The sequence below is a fragment of the Stenella coeruleoalba genome, assembly GCF_951394435.1.
Source record: "Stenella coeruleoalba genome assembly, chromosome: 16".
NCBI classification, from domain to species: domain Eukaryota; kingdom Metazoa; phylum Chordata; class Mammalia; order Artiodactyla; family Delphinidae; genus Stenella; species Stenella coeruleoalba.
The window spans coordinates 23,685,013-23,706,781 of record NC_137162.1 but is presented as its reverse complement, the minus strand read 5'-3'; the positions used below and the strand labels follow the sequence as shown (position 1 = coordinate 23,706,781).

General features: G+C 43.9%; 1 protein-coding gene across 9 annotated transcripts in view; it reads left to right on the top strand.

Annotated features, from left to right (window-relative positions):
- SORCS3 (sortilin related VPS10 domain containing receptor 3) overlaps window positions 1-21,769 on the top strand; it is a 742,043-nt gene that overhangs the window by 645,950 nt on the left and 74,324 nt on the right. For all 9 annotated transcript variants that reach the window (XM_079900511.1, XM_079900512.1, XM_079900510.1 and 6 more), the window contains 4 exons: window positions 3,458-3,604; window positions 5,154-5,256; window positions 10,785-10,861; window positions 13,757-13,848. In XM_079900511.1, the coding sequence (XP_079756637.1) occupies window positions 3,458-3,604; window positions 5,154-5,256; window positions 10,785-10,861; window positions 13,757-13,848 (419 nt within the window). The remainder of the gene's footprint in view (window positions 1-3,457; window positions 3,605-5,153; window positions 5,257-10,784; window positions 10,862-13,756; window positions 13,849-21,769) is intronic.

Genomic DNA, 21,769 nt, shown 5'->3' with positions numbered 1-21,769 from the left:
TCCCCACCAGAGATGTATGCGAGTTCTAGTTGCTTCACGTCTTTAACAACAGTTGGTATTATCAGTTGTGTGTGTGTGTGTGAGTGTGTGTGTGCACACACGTGTGTTTAGACATTCTTTTAGGGTCCTATTGGCACCTCATTAGTTTCGTTTAAATTTCCTAATGACTAATTATCATGAGCTCACTATACTTGGATGCATACAATGAAACTCTGAGCCATCCTTAGTGTTCTGGCCTCTTTGCTCATCTTATTGATGTTTTATTGCTTTCCGTGTCTCTAGTGCCTGCCCTCCACCCACTGCTTTATCATGACCTTACATTACCCTTCTTTGGACAGATGGACGGCTACTTATAGACCCCGTGGGGACATTTTCCCCAACTGACCTTCATCGGCCCCTCACAACAGGTCCAACTCTAGGGACAGCCCAAGGCAAACCATGGTAATTGCTTTTCTCAGCAGAGCCCTGGCTTCCTTGTCCTGAGGGCATGGGGGTGAGCGACAGATGATTATGCCACCTGGACTCAGTGCTCTGCCAAGGGGCTGCTGTCAGTGTCCCTTTGCACCTCAAATTGATTCCCAGAGGGAAAGTGGGCCATGCAGGCCTGGGACCTTGTACTACCCTCTTCTCTGGGGACCACCTTACAAGCTGGTACCTTTGTCCTTGAACTCTTGGGGCTAAGAGCAGCAGCTGTGCTGCTGATTTCAAACCACAGTGGGAAGAAGCATGTTTTTAAGTTGATCAGATTCCAAATACCTCCTTGGATGGAGAAGAGTTAGAATGTGTGTTTCATTCCCCGGTTCCTTTACGTTGCATGTAGTGAAGGTAAGTAGTGTTTCATGGAACTTTTGTGTCAGATATGTGTGTAGCTGTGTGTGTACACATACATGCGTATATGGGTATGAGTCTACTGGGCGCCAACAGAAATGTATTTCATACTTGGATTGCAATCGAAAAGTTTGAAAGCTATTGGCCTAAGATACAGAAGACAAAGTGCCCTCCAAGCTTATAGTCCATTTACACAAGAGATGAAGCCAAGAAGCAATTCAGCAATAATGTAAGGGCTTTGAACAATCCACATACAAGTGGGAAGTGTTTTATCTTTTTTTTTCCCCCAGACAGGCAGACAGGACTGAGATTGCTCTGGCATTAGGTGCAACTGCAGGAGAAACACCTTCAGAGGTGCAGATGGGTTCCTTCAGAATCTCTCCTTCTGTATATTTTCAGTCTCCATTCTCCTGATTTTGCTCTCAGACTATGTGAGGCACACAGAAAATAGCCGTCTGAGTGGTGGAGTTCTTAGTGGGAATATGGTCATATAATATTGGCATATTATATTTTCCAAACGCGCTCATCCAGAGAACACGAGAAGCAGCTAAGTGGCTAGTAATTCACGCGAGAATGTATCGAGCTAGGAGGCAGGGGATGATGGTGACAGACAGAAGTCTGATTCTGACCTGTATATGTTCTAGAAGTTCGATATCAAGGCCCTGGTTACATGTTGGGGGCAGGCGGCTGGCTTAGGGGGAAGAGTTCTGTGGAATCATTATCTGGTGCTCCATCAGATAAGACACCAGCTCTGTGTCTAAAGAGAATAGCAAAGGGCCCCCATCAGGCAGAAGGTTCTAAGGAAACACAGATTCCATTTTCTGTGAGGAATTATTGGTAATTGGTTGGAGAGAAACAACTTTGCAGTTGGTTTTAAAGGCCGAGGTGATCTGAGGGCCTCACAGCCCTTGGCTCAGTGTGTAAGGTGCCGGCCTTCCTGAAATGGCTCTGACTTTAAGCAGCAGGGAGGGTACCTCCGGGGAAGGGCATAACTCTGACAACGCTGCCCCTCTCCCCACCTTGGCTTCTGTCCTTACCCACCCTCTGTTCACATTAGGAAGCTAATCAGTTCCATCACTGGCCTTTTGTCAAATTCCCCTGGTGGTGTCCTTCCCAGATAACACTGCTCTCCTCCTGACATCCTCTGTCCATTTTTGTAGTTCTTTGTTGTTTTGTATTTGGGTTGGCATTCTCTATTCTCTTTCAAGGCCAGTCAGGTTACTTAAAAAAAAAGAAAAGCACTTCTCATTTCATCAGGTAAATTATGTCATTAAAAGAACTCACTTCTGTGAAATTCCTTCCTTTTGTTCCCACTGGCATCCTCTCAGAACTGCAGTAAACCTCAATTCATGATGACCCTCAAATAATGGGGATAAGTACAGTTAAAATTTTGAGATATCTGAGTGTAATCCAGAAAACCTGCCATTCTACCTCTTATTTATATATATTTAAACAATTTGAATTACGTTTCCTTTGGAAAATCCTGGCACTTGAACCAGAAGTCAAAGGAATGTTTCCTTGACATAGATTGCTGTCATTCTAAATATCTCTTCTGATTGCCCAGATGTAGGCATAGAAGAAATAAAAGTGAGTCAGATCTGTACTTACTCTCGAACGCTTCTGGATCATAAATGTCCTCATTCTCTGGCTACTTGTTTTGTGGCGATACTCTTCTTCCTTCAGAATATCAAGGGCGTGCAAATCCCAATACATCGGAACTCTCGCAAGAGCGCTCTCCATTATCTGTTGTATCCTTTGCCAGCTGACTGAGGACAGAAAGGAAGGGAAGGGCTCTTTCAAAATGACCATTGGCCGAGACCCAAGATAATGTGGGAATTATCCAAAGTCACCCAGTGAGCTGGTGGCACAGCCAGTGACAGGGGCCAGGTCGCCAAGCTGGGTCACCTGCCCCCAAATATCCACCTCACTCTTAATCAGGACACCTGGACTTCTCCCATTACAGATTATACCTTGATGCCTTGAAAACCTGTCGACGAGCCCCTCCTGAGCAAAATCCCATGTTCTCTGTTTTTATTTATTTATTTTAAATTTTTATTGAAGTATAGTTGATTTACAATGTTTTAAGTGTACAGCGAAGTGATTCAGTTATACATATATATGCATGTCTATATACATATATATAATCTTTTTCAGATTCTTTTCCATTATAGGTTATTACAAGATACTGAATATAGTTCCCTGTGCTCCACAGCAGGTCTTTGTTGTTTATCTATTTTATATATAGTAGCCTGTATCTGTTAATCCCAAATGTTCTCTAGAAGGAGTAACTCCTTCAGTTGTTATCAACCACTCCCACCCCAGAGGGAATGTTGATAGTTAATTAAGGATAAAGCCCTCTGAACAAAGTGCAGAGACCTGTAGGGTAGGGCAAAGCAGATGAATAATAGGGAAGTGGGACATTTGGTTTATGGGGATGGAGGGAGCAGAGATGAACTTAAACTTCTTTTGGAGACCACGTGGCACGTGACATTTCTCACCATGTTCCTCCTCTTTTCCTCTGTCGTACCTCCACACGCTGTGGAAAATGCTGGGGCTTCTCCCAGGGCCTCTCCAAAACTATAGGCATTTTGGCCCAACATTGTTCTCCATCTCTCGCCCTTTTTCCTAGGTAGCAGGTATCAAAGGGATATTCCTGGCAAACAAGAAGGTGGATGACCAAGTGAAGACCTACATCACTTACAACAAGGGCAGGGATTGGCGCCTCCTGCAAGCTCCAGACGTGGACCTGAGAGGAAGCCCAGTACACTGCCTGCTGGTCAGTCCCCCGGTCTCATGTGAGACCACAGGGCAGGCTGGTTACTGGGGATGCTCCAGCGGGGGCTTTCTTCCATCAGGGAGGGCTTAGCATCTTGGCTGTGCTGAGCAGGGATGTCCTACAGGTCCCAGGGCATTGACCTGTGGACTCAGACTGCCATGTCACTTGGATGGAAAGTTCAGTTGAATTCCACAAACCTTTACTGAGAATATACTATGTGCTCCAACTCCTAGGAAGATAAAGAAACATCTTTATCTTTCTTATCTAAAGAAAGAGCCTGTGCCCAAGGGTCCCAGACAGAGCTCAGTAGTGGTAAATACCTATTAGCTGATGCTGGTATGATATGATAAGTGCTTGATGGTGGGAAAGGTAAGCAAAATTTGCCTTGGAAGCCCAAGGAATGTCAGGCTGGTATGTCCACATGGGACAGAGTTAATCTCTCAGCATTCCCAGGGTTCCAGCTGTATGGAATATTGGGGTAGGCACCATGGAGGTGCAACTCCATGTGAGGAGGGAAGACAGATAATTAACAGTGAAATTCACAACTCTCAGTGCCCTCACAAAGAGGACCTATTTGAGAAAATTTTCTAAGGTCCCAGAAATGGTTATGTTTCCCCTTCGCAAAAAAAGTTGCCTTTTGCAACTTACTGAACATTCTAGACGTTATGTGAAAAACTGGGAATATAGTGGTAAATAGGATTAACGGGGCCTTTCCCCTTTTGTAGTTTTCAGTCCAGCTCCATGCTTCTGATTTGGGGTACTAGGAAGGTCAGAGACAGGTGCCTGCCTGTATGCAAGAACTGGTCACAGCAAGAATTTTCTTTCCCCAAACCTTACCCATGGATTCATCTTATTACCTAATTTTCTCCTTTCCCCGATTTCACAATTCGTTTATTTTTATTTATTATATGGTGTCTATAAATCCCTAATCCTTTTCAAGAAACTCAAAAAGGGATAAATAAGTAACTGAATAAAGAACACAAACTTATGCGTTTCAAATAATGGCTTCAAACATTTTAAGTAAAATTCAAAGTAAAATTATAAACAGGAACCAAATACATAAAGCAGAAACAGGGACCATCTGGTTGAAGAAGAGGGTAGAGGGCCTGAGACTGTCTCACTTACTTCCCCACTTCGCTGCTCCCAGTGGCCCGTTAGGACTCCAAGAAGCAGAGCACGATGGCCAAGGCCAGTGATGGGAGAAGATCAGTGTCATCCTGTGGGAAGGAATGGTCTGGGAGGCTTCATAAGGCTGACCATGAACTGGACCTTGATGGATGGGGTAGGGGTGAGGAAGAGAGGGGAAGCCTACAATTGTGACAGGAACAGGGACGGGATGGGGCCTATGAATGGTGCTCAGGGCAGCTTCTGATGTGAACATATCAGCTGCTCAGGGAGAGATGACTTGTGCCCCAAACTAAGTGAGTGGCTCACATCCAATCCTTGCTGTTTCTGGAAGCTGAACACCTGGGAGCCCCATATCTGGTGGGGCAGGGGTGCATGTCAGGAGCTTCCTGGAATGAAGCCACTTTCTCCTCCTCTATTTTAGCCCTTCTGCTCCCTACATCTACACTTGCAGATCTCTGAAAATCCATATTCCTCAGGGAGAATCTCCAGCAAGGAGACGGCTCCAGGGCTCGTGGTGGCCACAGGTAAGGAAGACATTCCCTGGGCTTCTTCCTCACTGAGGGCTTCTGGAATATGTTACGACCTCTGTGGAATCATTTGAGCATCAGATAAAAGCTATGGGCACTCTTCCCAGAAAACAGGCAAGCTCTGTGGGACTCCAAGGCCAATCTAATCACCCAGTAAAAGAGCTCCAGACACTTGCAACTTTTGGTAAATGCAACATCTCACATGGTCACAGGGCAGTACCCTGTGCTTAGCAAGAGGCCAGGGTTCCTCTCCAAGTAAACTGATAGATCAGAAAGGTTGTTTGTAATAGGGAATTCTCACTTTAAGAAAACGTGATACATGAACTTCCTAGCTCACCAAGTATGAGTTGGGGTAGTTTTCTTTTTGCACAGAGGATTCTTTACAAAGGGTTTCACCCCAGGGCTGTTTTTAATCAGGAGGTCTCTGGTGCATGTAAAGGTTTGTTTACACATGAGTAACCCGCTTGGCTGACAGCCTGGGGGAAAGGGCAGAAAAACTCCAATTTGTATTGTTGGAAGCACTGTCCACTGAACGTCTATCAGAAATGAAGATAAAACAACTCGGAGATGAACATGGAAGTCGCTGGGGGAAAGTGCTCTGCTTAGCATGCATTTGATTTCCACACACCTTTGCAGGAATACGTTGATGGCATAAAGCAAGGCAGGCCTCTAATCTTCGAAGTTAGAGCTCTGCTATGAGGCAGCTCTTTTTCTAATGAAAGCAGATAAATTCACAGCAACTTGCTGAGATGGTTTAGTCTGTTTTCTCTCATCGACCTGAAGCTCCAGCCGCTGGCGTTACTGCTCTCGTAGACGTGACTTTCTTCTCCAAGCCTCCAGCTGTATGAACTTTTTAGCACCACCAGTGACCATCCACTCGAATCAGGTTGGCAGCTGGCATAGCCTTCTGACACCTCAGACTACTCCCCTCCGCCCGGTAGGAACTGGAGCCACCCTATTTAACGCCACTGGCTTCAGGGAGCCCAGGACAGTGAGAGGTGAGGGCAGGCTCTATTGGTGTTCTCCTGGCTGGGGGGAGTGAACCCCACACACCATCATCCATGCTGATTGGACCTCCCAGCTCTGGGACTGCTGTGCTCTCTGCCTCTCCTCAAGGCCTATAGGAGACTCTGGACTGGAGTGGAAGGAACACTGAAAAACAGTAATCAATTATAAATAAATCAATTTATAAATCAATTATAAAATATAAATGCTAACTGTATAGTCAGGCATGGTTCTGTGTGAACCATGAACGTTGGTTGAATCTGAACGTTGGTGTTTTCATTGCCAAAGTGGGAATAATAATACCAACATAACGGAATTGGAGTATTCAACGAAGCAGTGGATTTCAAGTGTTCAGGACAGTGCCTAGGACATATCGAATACTCAGTACATGTCACCTATTACCATTGTTAATGTTATAGAAATTTAGAACTGCTCTTCCTACACCAGGAGAATATGGTCTGCACATCTCCATCAAGAGAATCCATAAATAATATGCGTTCACTCTGCATCCACGGAATGAATGAACGCACTCAGGACCCCTGCAGTCCTGCTTGCCAAGCTGACCTCTGACACTTACGAGCCTTATGCATTTGGCTTAGTTCCTTAACCTCAGAGCTTCATTTTCCTCATCTGCAAATGAAGTTGTTTTTTGTTTTTTTTGTTCGCTGCCTTGTGAGTGTGTTGTAAGAATTAGAGAGAATTAGAGATGGAAGATCCCGCTGAGGGCTCAGAGCATAGTCAGGTAGGTTAGTTGTGGTTGTTACTACCTGAGGCCATCACGTGCCTCGAAATTACTCTAGTGCTAAGTCTTTGTAAGCTGACAGACACATAGACATTAAGGATTGGATTCGGAAACTTTCTTGTCCATATACATGAGAATCTACTAATTCCTTTTCTCTCCCTTTGTCACTCTTGCAACTTTGTATGGTGCTTTGCATTGAGAGGACCATAACACAGCCGACGAGATCCTGATGAAAAGCCAGTGCTAGGTCCGTGGCACATGCCTTCTCATTCCCAGCTTCTCCTTACCCTGCTTGCCAGCTCGCCCTGGAAGGCTGTTCGTTATCGGGAGAATAATTATGAAGTTATCCTAGGATGGCTTCATTGGCCTGAATGGAGCCTGTCTCTCCAGGATCCTTTTCCACATCCATGCATTTCACCTGCCTTCAGGTGTCAGTGATCCTGGCCTCTCTCCTCTCCGCTCCTCACTGCGTCCTCCCACCTCTCACTGAGATGAGGGCTCCCGGAAGCTGTGGGGATGACAGGGCATCCCCTGTCCTGTCCCTGTTTGAGGCTCCTGTTGAGGCCACATCTCACGAGGCAGATGGAATTCCAGTCTGGAGAGTCTGCCAATTGCTTTTAGCCATGAGAAGCGCTAGGGTCGGGCTTCCCTGGTGGCGCAGTGGTTGAGAGTCCGCCTGCTGATGCAGGGGACACGGGTTCGTGCCCCGGTCCGGGAAGATCCCACATGCCACGGAGCGGCTGGGCCCGTGAGCCATGGCCGCTGAGCCTGCGCGTCCGGAGCCTGTGCTCTGCAGCGGGAGAGGCCACAGCAGTGAGAGGCCCGCGTACCGCAAAAAAAAAAAAAAAGAAGCGCTAGGGTTCTTACTATCCTTATCACTGTGGTTTCAAGCTAGTCGTCGAGGCCTCACATCCTCCCAGGGCCTTAAGGTGTGCAAAGCACTTTCCTAGCCTTGATCGCACAACGGCCCTATGATGTGGAAAAGGCGATTACTCTTGTCCTCGATTTACAGCTGAAGGATGGAGGGCAGGGGGCAGGTGTTGTGCACTCACTCACACTCCCTCTGGCTCCAAGTCTAGTCTGTCCAGTAGCCATTCAGCCAGACGCAGCCCTGAGCCTCTTCACATGCCCGCTCCACAGCTACCCCAGGCTCCCTGCCGTGCTTCCTGTACATTCTGAATGCTCGGACCCTTGTGTTGTCCCCTCCATGGAGGTGCTTTCCTTTCCTGCAGTGGCTTGCGCACTGTCTGCTTCCCCCTGCACTTAATCACCCTCAGTGGGCATCAGTGGTGGTGAGAGAAGCATCTCTAACCCCAGAGGATGTTAAAAGTTTCTCTCTCTCTCTTTCTCTGTCTCTCTCTCTCTCTTGGTCTCTCTCTCTCAGTCTGTCTCTCTCTTTCTTTCTTTCCTTTACACGTGTCTAACTAAGGAGCAGAGAAAGGTAGCCCTGGGAGGACATAGGGCTTAAAAGTGTGTTGTTTACACATGCCCAAGAGGGCAGCGGCACCTCTGTGATTTCCAAGCTAAGGTGTTGCTGAGAGGAGCTCCCCGTTTTCCATCCCTCTCCCCATTTCTCCCTCCTATCACATCACTTCAGCGGGGACCAGCTACCTCTCCCTCCAATCTGGCTAGAGGCCACCTTGGGAAGCCCCCCTCCAGTTCTGCTTTAGCCAGTGAGGCACATTATTCAGATCTTTCTTCTCTGACGCCATAACCCTGACTCTCCCTATCAGAGATTTCCTCCCCACAGGTCCACTTAGGGACTGAACATGTTCAAAGATCGAATCATCCTGGACCCCTCTCCTCTGTCCTTTCCTCTGGGAACTGACTTTCTAGTTCCTGCGATCAGCGGCATTTGTTTCAGGGGTCCTTTCAATTGACCCAAGATACTCCCAAAACAGTCTTCACTGGGAGCCTTGGATTCTCACCACCACCACACCTCCAAAATCAATCTGGGTCAAGCTTTGAAAGAGAGGCTTAAGACGTAGGCAGAACCGGCTCCTGAAGAGGGCAAGAGGTGATGAGACAGAGCCTAAGAAGCCATGACAGGGCTGGCAGATTCCAGCTCTAGGGGGACTTTATACCCGCTTCCCCCTCTCTCTACCACCCTTGGTAGACGTGACTAATAGATCACCGAACTCTATTCTGTTGAAACCAAATATGGCTTCAGGATCCTTCTTAGCACAATGTCCCAGGCAGCCGTCATTAAAAGACTCAAGTTGACATTTTCTGCCCCGTCCCTCTTTTCTTTCTTCATCTGTGGCTTCTAAAACCTGGATCTGAAGAGTGGAATTCCAAATTCCAGACACATCTGAGAGCCGCTCACCGTGCCTGTCCCCACCCCACTGATACTGACTGCCTGAGCCCTGAGCCCCAGGGGTATTTTTGGAAGCCTGAGCGTCAAAACAAGTTGGCTAGCGGTGTGCTCCCTGATGCCGATGGGAGCTTGACAAGCTGTAGCCCGCCTTGAAATTCTCATCTTGAAGCATTAAATGTCAGCAGCTCCATTAACATTTTCATTATTGCATTTTTATTGTGCTCTTATTTAGGCTACTGATGTGAAGGGAGCTAACATTCCCTTCATGCTATTTTTAAAGAAAACATATCAGCCTCAGTGGTAAATTCTTACATGTTTAGGGTACTTTTCCTGCTTCTCAAGACCCCCCCAAATGCACATCAACATCAGAACATGATTCATTCACTTTTTTACTCATTCATTTGTTGCACAGTTACTTATCGAGCAACTCACTTCTAAGTTTGGGGCACTGTTCTGGGCTCAGGGGCTGTGTGGGCAAACTTGGGCAATACAGATAGACTAGGAGATCTTAACCACTTTCTTTTTTTTTTTGCGGTACGCGGGCCTCTCACTGTCGTGGCCTCTCCCGTTGCGGAGCACAGGCTCCGGACGTGCAGGCTTAGCGGCCATGGCTCACGGGCCCAGCCGCTCCGCGGCATGTGGGATCTTCCCGGACCGGGGCACGAACCCATGTCCCCTGCATCGGCAGGCAGACTCTCAACCACTGCGCCACCAGGGAAGCCCGACCACTTTCTTGTTTTTAATAAACATAACCACAAGGTGATGAAGTATTAATACAAGGAGAAGAAAAAGAAGGGGAGAGAAAGAAACGGTGTGAAGGGATAAAGTGTAGTCAGGCTGGGCCTAAACCAGGTGACTTCTCCTGCCATGCTGGATGGCCGTGGTCTGCTGAATATTGTCATATTCTTTTGGGCACTGGATAATTTTCGTTACATAGTCTATACTAATGGATTACTCAACTGTCTATACTAATGGATTACTCAACTGCCTGGCACTCAAGAAACATATTGGCAAGTTTACTTGGAAACACACACACACACACACACACTCACACACTCACACACACACCAGTTTTTCACAGGCTAAAGTTATACATGAGGAGGAAGTTGTTCCTAGAGGCAGCATGATAGTTGACTCTTCTCTTTGCCACCATCAAGATTAATTTTCAAGAGATTAATGGTATGAATGAGTAGTTCAAGAGGTCCGAGCTTATCCATATTTGGTCTTTGAGTGTTACCATTTAAAGATGCATCCCTGTCATATTATTTATTTATTCATTTTTTTTCCCGTGTTAGGTTATCTTCCTGCTGGGTTTTTGATATGGCATCAAAGACAGACTGTACGAATCTATTCTAAAAATAACTTGGAAAATCTTTACTCTCTGCTACCCCTTCACCCAAGCCCAAGCGCACGTCATCTGTAAACCGCCTGACAATTTCAAATGATCTGCTTCTGTTTCAGGCAACATTGGCGCAGAGCTCTCATATACTGATATCAACGTGTTCATCTCTTCCGATGGGGGCAACACGTGGAGACAGGTAACTGGGAGATTCGGGGGCAGGGAGGAGCCATTTAGGGCAAGTTCTGCCAACATCTTTCTTATAGATTCTCAGGCTTGTTATGACTTTTTGGGTGCAAAAAAACTGAAGCAGCCCTTCTATTTGGTCAATGTAGCTGGCAGATTAGATGGGCAATGGGAAGAGCTGGGCAGGGCATAAGAAAAACTGGGATTTTCCCAATTTGTTCATTCTTTCATTCAGCAACATGTATGGAACAGACCAGATGCGAATTACCGTGCCGGTGTGAGTAGATGCAGCCAATAAAACAGTTTCTATCATTAATGTGCCACGGGGTCTTGGCAAGTAGGTGTCTTTACGTTTCTGGGTCTGTTTCTTTATCTACAAGAGGAAGGCGGTAGAATGCTAAGACCAGCAAAGCCGTGGAAGTCTGTGATGGCTTCAGTATTACGTAGGCCCATGTTTTATTAAGTATGAGACAGCTTAATAGTTACATGACCACATGAAAAATTAATTCAGTTTTACAAACTTTTTCTTGCAGCACTGTCCAATAGAGCTTTGAACAGTGATGGAAATGTTCTGCATCTATACCGTCCCATGTGGCTAGTGAACACTTGCAGTGTGGCTAGTGTGACAGAGGAACCGAATGTTTTATTTTAATCAATTTAAATTTAAATTGTCTCATGTGGCTACTATATTGGACAACACAGATTTATACAATGTCAACTGGGTGTCAGGTATAGACCTGAGGAGGCAGTTGAATACTTTGCAGTCCCTTTCCTCGTGGAGCTCAGAATTAAGCAGAGGAGACAGGTTCATAAATAACTAACTGTAGTTTAGAGCGGTTGCGTTATTTTAGTGGCATTATTTGCTTGCGGAGAAGAAGGAGGAATTGATTCTCCTTGGGGGAACTGGGAAAGCCTTCACAAGAAGAGGTGACATTTTACTAAGTCTTAAAGGTGAGAAGGTTTCTATCTGAGGAAGACGAAGAGCACTAAACGTCTTTGTGATGAAGGTGAAGCCACCATCTGAAATCTACTTGCACAAGCTTCTGTTTGGGTCCCTTAGTGAAGATTATCATCTCCATCACCAACATTATCATCGCCACCCCCATTGCCACCACTGTCACTACTACCACCCTCAAAAAATAAATTACCCAGGACCTACTAGACACAAGTCCTATATTAACTACTATATTAACTACTGTAAGACCTGCAACAAAGAATAAGTTAAGATTCCTGCCCACAAGGGGATCAGGTAGATGAGGAACAGACACATAAAATAAGAACATACCTTAAAAATATAAGATACTCTCTTACAAGTGCCGAATGGGGTAGCAACTGGAATGTAAACTCTTCTGGTCTAGCAGCTCCCAACAGACAAACCATTGTCCCTCCAACACAAGAAATAGCTCACCTGGCCAGGTGGCCACGGTTACATTCTTTCCTTATGTTGTCACCAGTTTGGTTTTCTTTTCTCTTTTCCCAAACAACTTAGGATTCCAGCTTCCACTACATTGCTGGACAGGGCAAGAGTTAGCCGTGGCCAGAATGATACAACAGAGAGGAAAGTGTGAAGAAAATAACTTCTCTCTCCTCCTCAGTGCCAAGAATCTTCTTGTAGTCCTTACCCTCAGACTTCAGTCCAGTGTTTCTGTTACGTGGCTTTGAGCTCTGGAGAGAAAAGCTAGCATTACGGGCTCAGAGTCTGTGTTTATATCTGACATATAAATGAATATCCCTTAAGTCTTTTGTGCATTAAGGCTCACCATTAGTGTGGGCATTTAAAGGCAAATATGAGAAATAAAACCAATTGAAAGGTTTAGGCCTGAGAGTCCATTTACTTTCCTCTGTGGTGTTCCCTAGGACATGTTTATAGGAGACACCACTCCTATTCTCTCCCTTTTAAGTCTACTTATACTCTCTTACCCCTTCTAGTACTTCTCACTTAACCCACCACCCCAACCTCTCCCTCCAGGCTGTAAGAGCCACCATTAGTGGTTAAGAGCTAGAGGAAGTCTCCAGTTCCACTTTCATCTAGATGATCTAGAGGAGAGAACTGGTTCTCCGGTGGAGAAGTATTCTTTCTGTCTTAGGTTGGAGACTTAAAAGTCATAAACTGTAGAAGTGTTGCTATATGTGGGGTTAGGTCTAAACTAAGGCTCTGAGACTTGCATCATGGCAGGTGCCTAGTAAATGCCTGTGTAGATGGATGGATGGATCACTGAATGAGTGAATGAGTGAGTGGATGGGTGAATAGGTAATGGACAAATAAACCAAAGAATCGGTAACTCTGGGTCCGAGGAAGCATGGTGTCCTCGTGAGCATTTAGGGTGAGGATGCCCTAGCACTAAACTTAAGTCTTCCTCCAACTTGCATGGGAACTTAGGAGGTGGTGGCGAAGTCTGAGAACTCAGTCATCACGACGATCATAATGTCTCCAGGTCTAAAAGGAATTGTCCTTTAAGTTCATAGATAATTTATAAACATTATAAATGTTTATAAGACACCATTTATAAATTAGCAAACGTCTCATTTGAAAAGATGAGAAAGAGAAAGCTGAGTAGTCAGTTACTCAGATGAAAAGAGGGGAAGCTTTTGAAGTCATATTTTCCATTGAGTTATCTAGTTGAGCATGCGTCTTGTTGCCTGAACCTCTGGTGGCACACTGGCTCACAGTACTGGGGAAAGAGCCCTGGAAATGCCACTTGAGTAGCCGAGGGACAATTGTTTGTTCTCTACAAGCCCATTTCCTCATCTATTAAATGGGGATGACATTACTTGCCAAACTTCCTGATAGGGTTGTTGGCAGGGACGGAATCTAGATGAAACAATATATGTGAAAAACTTTGAAAACTGTCAAGCACTATGCAAATGTAAGGCGTTGCTATGATTGTTATTGTTGTTGTTGTTCCAGATCTTTGATGAAGAGTACAATGTCTGGTTCCTAGACTGGGGTGGCGTCCTCGTGGCCATGAAACACACACCTCTGCCAGTCAGGCATTTGTGGTAAGGACAGCCCCCTACCCTATTAATGAGCAACGTTTTAGTGGAAAAGGTTGGGACAAGTTATTCTGCATGATTTTCTACCCATTGTACCCATTTCTTCATCCATTTCTTTATCCATCCATCCATTTGATGTACATTACATCATCCAGCTCTTTGGTAACAGTAGCAGACCAGACGATTTAGATGGGGAAGTATAATGAATACAGTGGGGTGGTAGGAATGGGTGCTCAGATGAGCCAGAAATGAGCAGGAAGGGCCTTCAAGTTCAAGCAGTCAAGATTAACAGTCCAAAATACAGGAGCTGGACATTGCTGTAAGAAGAGGGTTAGGTGCATGTAGCAATACTAAGTTCAGTTCTAGACCAGTTGAAGTTGAGATATCTAGGAACATTCAAGCAGAGATGAAGATCAGTTGTCAGATACATTCGTCTGAAGGTCAGGAGAGAGGTCTGGGATGACACTTTAGATTTGGAGTCGCTAGCCGTTAGGTGGTAGTTAAAGCCATGTCCGTAGGCTGCACGCCTCATGAAAGTGGGCACAAAAAGGAGAAAACAGGGACTCCTGTGGAATACTGTTGAATACCAGCATGCAGAGCAGAGGAAGAAATTATAGGAGAGGCTAAGGAGAAATAGCCAAAAAAGATAAAAACACAGGAGAAATGTTTTCATGGATGCTGAAGGAAGGGGTGATCAATAGCACCAAATTCTATAATCAGAATAGATCTTACGGAGTGAAAAACAATCTAGAATTAAGCAATGTAAGAGGTCACTGATGATCTTTGTCAGGGTAGATTCACAAGAGAGGTGGGGTTGAAAGGTAGAGTGCAGTATATGAATGAGTAGATGAATGAATGATGAAGAATGAAGTAAAGTAGAGACAATGTAGATGATTCTTCCCAAGAAAGTAGATTATGGAATGCAGTTGAGTGTATGTATGTAAGACCCTCCAGGGAAGACAAAAGAGTTGAGTGAGAATATATGATGATGATGATGATTATAACGATGATGATGATGTTTTTGTTTTTGGCAGAGGATGGATAAGTATCGTGTATGTTTATATCCTGAAGGGAAAGAATTTCAGCCTTCAAATTCAGCAGAATGAACATTTGAAAGAGTGAATGTTTGGTAGTAGAGGGAATGCTATCTAGAATACAGTTGTTGGGATTCACCATGGGCTGGAAGATGGATGCTGGCATAACTCGCAGGCCCTTGATTTTGGGAGACTAACCCTTTCAGAGTAAGAGTTTTACTTAGAAGTATCAGTTTGTAATCAGGAAAAGAAAAAATCAGCTTAGGATCCCCAGGTACCAAATTCAAGCTTCAGCCACCTTGGCAAGGATTTAAAGTTTCTCTTAGTTTGGCCAATTATTAAGTTAAAGCCGTTTGTAGAAAAAAAACAAAAACAAAACACACACACACACACAAACAGTGCCCTGCCAACTCAAGCATGAGCTTGAAGAAGTTCCTAATGTAATTGTTTATCATCCTTTTACTACTGCTTTTATAATTTTTGGGTAGTATCAGAAGAGTGGAATGACTTGATAGTAATGATAGTCAGCATTTACTCAGGGATTATTAAATTCCAGGCACTGTTCTAGGCCCTTTCCATGAATTACCTAAGTTCCTTCTTGAAACCACCCTATGCATTTTCCTGTGGGTACTCTTTTTATCGTAGCATTAAAATGCAGACATGCCAAATACTTTGCTCAGAGCTACACAGCTAGTACCTTGCAGCACCAAGTTGGGTTTCTATCATGGATGCTCGTCTCTTTTACCTGCCAATTTTCCAGATACTTTAATGAGTACACAGAGGCTTATCACATGGTCTCTGTCCTCTGGGAGATCATAGTCAAGATAAGAAACTTAGACAGTCCAAGCAGTGTCTACGAAAGGATGCTGACTGTGTGCATTGCTGGAATCCTGAGGCCGGATAGAGCCCCCCACCCCCACCCCGCCGGTGTGTGAGGGGGTCTTTGTGCAGCAGGTGATGTGAGGGCTGATCCTTGATAAAAGGATTCCAGGACTAGGAGAAGTGATGGGAGGAAAGCCAAGGGAAGGGAAAACTCTGACCAAGCCTGGAATTCAGGAGATGTAGGGAGTACTCAGAAGACTGTATGTGGTTGGAATCAAGCATGTGAGTAAGTAATGGTGGGTAGGCCTCAGAAGAACTTAAACACCAGTTTAAGGGCTTCAGGTTGAATCTGTAGATAATTCCTTTTTTTTTTTTTTTTTTTTACATCTTTATTGGAGTATAATTGCTTTACAATGGTGTGTTAGTTTCTGCCTTATAACAAAGTGCATCAGTTATACATATACATATGTTCCCATATCTCTTCCCTCTTGTGTCTCCCTCCCTCCCACCCTCCCTTTATGTAGGTAATTCCTTCTACTACCGAGACCTCTCTCTCTGTGGTGAGAAGAGTTCTCTCTATTGAGGACTGAGTAGGACTTATACACTCAGGGAGGGCAGCTTGACTCTTAAGACAAGTTTGTTGTTTTTTAACCAAGAAAAGTAACATTCCCTAGTCATTATCATTGTGTTCTAAGCACCTCTATCTAAATCTCAATGACATAATTGATAAATTCCCTGCAGACAGATACAGCTGGCAGATTTCCTCCCCTTAAGTCCTGGGAGAAGAGGGTGGCAATCCCATCTTACCCTTGACTGTCACCCTCCTGCTCTCTCTCCTTCATGTGGTAGGGACTTAGCGCTCACTTCATGGTTGAATTTTAGAGACTTTTACACAAAAGTTGCCTTGTCCTAAAGAAAACAGGAGTTTGCTATTGTTGTTATTTCTTTTTGGTGACAGGAGAGGAGAGTACATTTGGCATGGAGCAGAGGAATAGAGAAAGTTTTGGCTTTGGCGAATCTTAGCATCCTTACATCTTGAGTATTCAGTCTGTTCTGCAGTGGTTTCTCTCCAGAGGCCTGATCACTTCTAGAAGGAGTACTTGTCTAGTCTGGATGGAAACCATCCAAGTTGGGAAAATCAGTATTCACTCAGGGATATGGAAGTAGGATCAAATCCTGCCTTTCAAAGCATTAAGACAAAGTTTGAGTTTCCCCTTATTCCATGAAATATCTCTTTTGTTGGTAAAAAATATTTATTGAGCTCAGAAGAATAGCTGCCTCCCATTGAATTTCCTCTTATAATAGTCATGCTAATACTACCCTCCATTTGTTCACCTACTTCAGTTTACAAAGGATTCGAGATGATTTTTCAAACTAAGCTTTGGAAGTAGAATTTTCTCCATTTAAAGGATGTTGATGCCGTCATTTCTCATAAATGCTGCAAATGCTTCCCTGAACTTAGATACCATCCATGACTTCTGCTTACTTGCCTGTCTCTGAATGCCCTTCTCCGCAATAGTCCCTGTGACGTTACGTGCCAGCTACTGAGTGTGTGTGCTAGCAAGCAACAGTGGCACTTAACTCATTCAGGAATTCTTATTTTTTTTAATTTTATTATTTTTTAAACATCTTTATTGGAGTATAATTGCTTTACATTGTTGTGTTAGTTGCTGCTGTATAACAGAGTGGATCAGCTATATGTATACATATATCCCCATATCCCCTCCGTCTTGCATCTCCCTCCCACCCTCCCTATCCCACCCCTCTAGGTGGTCACACAGCACCGAGCTGATCTCCCTGTGCATTTTGTGCTCATCTTTCGAGGCTAAGTAAGTGTTCTGTAGGGGCCCGACCTTATCATGATCATCAATGTTTCCTTATAAACTTCTTGACTAATTTTGTCTCTGGCTGGCTTATGAATTGCAAGCTTGTGAAACTCAAATGCAGTTTCTTCATCACCAGTAGCTTCTAATTAAGTTACAACCCTCAGGGTAAACACAGAGCTCATTTGAAGTGGAAGAAAGGTTAAGTGATCAGTTCATTGTTCTTTTCTGTAGTAGGTCTCAGACTCACCGACGTTATTTTGGCAACATATACAAATGTATATATGTTTGCATAGGAAAAAGATACTGGCCTACCCACTCTCCCACAAGGGTATAGTGGCTCTCGAATTTAAATAATAGCTACATCGCCTTTCAGAGAAAATGAGAATCATAATTGAAAAGCTGGGGAAACGTTAGCTAGGCTAACAAGGCATGCTGTTTCCTATAAATTGAAGTGATAGGTAGCTAGATATGCATGAAGACAAAACAGCATACAAATGAACCCATCCATCTGTGACCGTGTACATTTAGATGCATTGAGATTAGAACCTAAGTGCTATTTCAGGGAGGCCCTCCATCCAGTACTACCAGTATTACCTTTGTACCTTAGAAGCATTAGAGTGAAATGAACAATGGCGCCCCATGGAATGCAGTGCTGTAATGAAACTCACAATAGACAGAGCTACTCACGGGAGGGTAAACTGGGGTCCTACTGTTTGCTTAGCCCTGACAAGCTGTCAGTGTCTCCTTTCAAAGGGAGGTTCTTGGAAACTAAAACCAACATCACCTGGCCGTTCTTGTTCCTTTGCTCTTCTGTAAATGGTGGTGAACACTGGCATTCTGTTCATAGAAACATTCACATGAAAACAATAGTTCCAGCCAATATGTGCCTCTGAGAGGCGAAAGTGCATGTGCTACTCTGAAGGACTTCTGTGTGGCTACAATGCCATCACCTCATGCGGTTGGGATAATAAAAAATAGAGCAGTGCACCCACCAAAAGGGCGAACATTGATCCTCATTGGCCATTATAACTCTATTTCTGTGCTAGAGTGTTCCGGGGAGGACTCTGATTGTTCTTGGAAGATTCTATTCCTTTTAGTGGCTCTTACCTCAATATTATAAAGTCATCAATTCATGGAGTAAGGAAGGGTCTTGGAGTCTAGTCTAGTTTCACACATACTACAGCAGATACCTCTGTGACACCTAAGAGTGACACCCCACTTCACCAGGACGGCACAGAGCTGACCAATTTGAGTGAGTTTCCACCCTGTATGTTGGCTTTAGTTGTTAGGAAGATTGTTTTGTGCTGAGCAATAACGAATCTACTCGTAATTTCTGTCCATCAATCCTTGTTCTGCTGCCCAGACCTATGCAGAGTAAGTCAGCTCCAGAAATGCATGCGATTTTTAGAGTCCTGCACCTATAAAGGACCTCAAGAGATGGCTGTGTCTAGGCTTTCTAAGTTCTGGGAACTGATCAGATACACAATTCAAGACAGATTGCATGCATTTGTTCATTTATTTCTCACATATTCATTGAACCTATACTATTTATCCAGCACTAGTAGAGGGGCTGGGATATACCAAAGGACAAGACAAAGTACTTGGGAGCTTACACTCTTGTTCAAATATTTGACTTTCCTTTTTAGAACAATTATGAGAATAGAAATCTTTTTTTACCTTATTCTATCTGTATTGTTTGATTGATATTTTCATGCATCTATCCACATTCTCTCTGATTTCATTAGCAGATGTTACCCCTTTTCAGTAGGCAGCAATAGCTCCAGATCGTTGAACTGTTTTGTGTGTTGAACTATTTGGAAGCTTTCTTACTAAAAAAGCTAAAAGGTGATGGTAAATGATTCAGCTCTTATTCTTCTTTCCCCTAAGCTATCTTCAGATCGTATAACCTGTTTCTAGAACAACTTGTTTCTTACTTTTAATCGCATTGATTGTCAGTTTTCTACAATGATTGAAACTGAACATAGTATTGAGGACCTGGTGGAAGGATAATTTCTTTTATTATTCATGCTCCCTGTCTGTGAACACACGCTAGACTCACGGTGCCTTTGATTATCACAGTAGGGACACTGCTGGAATATATTTACCTTGTGATTAACAATCACCTCAGCTTTGTTTTGTTTTTTTTTTTCAGCTTGAGCTTCTCATTAGTTACTCTTTTTCCTTTCTCTGCTGTGGGGCTCTTTGTTTTTTCATTTTAATGAAGCATTCTGCTTTAAGTTGGTCCTCTCCTATACGTGACTGCCAAATCTACGTCCCTGGCTTTGATCTGCCTCCAGAAATCCAGATCCATCCATCCAAAGGTCCTCTTGACAGTGTTACAACACGGAAATCCAAAAAGCATCTCAACCTTGACGTGGACCAAACAGAAACAAACAAATAAACAAAAAGCTTTGCTTCTCCTGTTCTTTACATTTCCCTTTCCCAGTTGCTTAACCCCCCAAAACCATGTTGTCTGTGACTTCTCTCTTTTGTTCAAGCAAAATCCTATTGACTTCATCTGGAAAAATAGCCTAGAAATCTTATTGACTTTACGTGTAAAAATATCCTCAACCTTTCGTCCCTTTCTGTGTCCACTATTAAAACCATTATCCAAGCCCCTTCTCTTACTTGGTCTCTTATAATTGCTATGCGTCCCCCACCGATTCATCTCCTTGCATCAACTTTGGGGCCTGACAATCCATTCACCACAAAGAAACCATCTTGTAAAGGTTAAATCAAATCATCTCTCTCCCATTTCAGCTGGGGACAAGGTCCTTTGTAATCTGGCCCAGCCTTACTTTCTTGACTCCATTTCCTCCTATTAATCCCTTTCCCACTAATCTACAACCACCAACCATCTTTCTGTCCTTCCCATACAGCAACTTCATTTCACACCAGGTTTGCCCTCCAGAATGGCTCTCACCTTGATCTTTGCATAGCAAATTCCTTACTATCATTCAGATCTCAGTTTAAATGTCACCTCCTCAGAGAGGAGAACTTTCTTAAATTTTCAATACAAAGTAGCTTCACTCACTCTCTATCATATCCCTCTATTTGAACTGTCTTCATGACACTTATTTTTAACATTTTTTTGTACCCATTTATCTCCATATTGTTTGTCTCCTCAAACTAGAATGTAAGTTCCACTGAAGCTAGGGCCTTCCCTTTCTTGTTCATTGCTATATCCCCAGAACAGTGGCCACTGCCAACCAGGCACATGGTAGATGTCAATAAATATTTGCTAGGTGAATTCTATTTTCTTTTCGTTCTATAGTCCTGTCTTGTTACTATTTAGAAGTCAATTGTAACTTTACCCCTGTCTCCCTGAGTACTGGCAGTCTTATCAATTTCAATTTCACCTGTCGGCCTAATAAGGGCTTCCCTATTCCTTTGTCTTGGCCATTAATAAGCTATTGAATAGAGGAGGAGAAGATGGGTCCCGTGGGGTTACCATTCAATACAGTTACTTCAGAACATCTAAAAACGCCTAGTCATCTGAAAGAATAGCTCTCACAAATGACAGACCCAAGTTTCTGATACTCAAGAGATTAAATTTTATAATGTATTTTTTTGGAGTTTCTTTGGGAGTTTTGGTTTTAATAATTATCTCAGCATGAAATATTCGGGTGTTAGAAATTACTGTTCTCAGAAAGTCACCTGAATAGCACGAACCTGGGCTTGCTAGTGGTACGTTGACTGTAGATTATAGTCACAGCATTCATTCCTCACCCTGGCTCTGGAGAACTGTCCCCTGGCCTATGCTAATTTTATGTCATCCTTAGACTTTGGTTATTGTATATGCTAGCCTTTCCTCCTGGATGTTGGCATTTCCTAGTGTTTTTGCTGATCCCATTCTTCCATCTAATCCATGCTTTTGCTCCTTCCATATGGATTCAGTTCATACAGCATGCTTTTATCTTCCACACCCTATCTCTCCACCTTGGGCTCAGTGTTTCTTTGGAGCTTACGTCTTAGAACTCAGAGCTCAGAAGGCTGTGATGGCCCCTCTGTTTCTGTTACTTTGTGGTGTCTTATCTTCATGTATAAAGTAAAGATGACTGTCCTCTGCCCTGTTAATGGCAGTGGTGTGAAGGCTCCTCCTTCCCTGGGATGTGGTGGCACTCAACTGCAAGTTTTTCTGCTAATGTTAATCACTGACCTTCATCAGTAAGGAAACTCTGAGAATGAGATAAGGATGGAGGTCTTCAACCACTTTGGCTTCTTCCTATCAAGACAATAATCAAT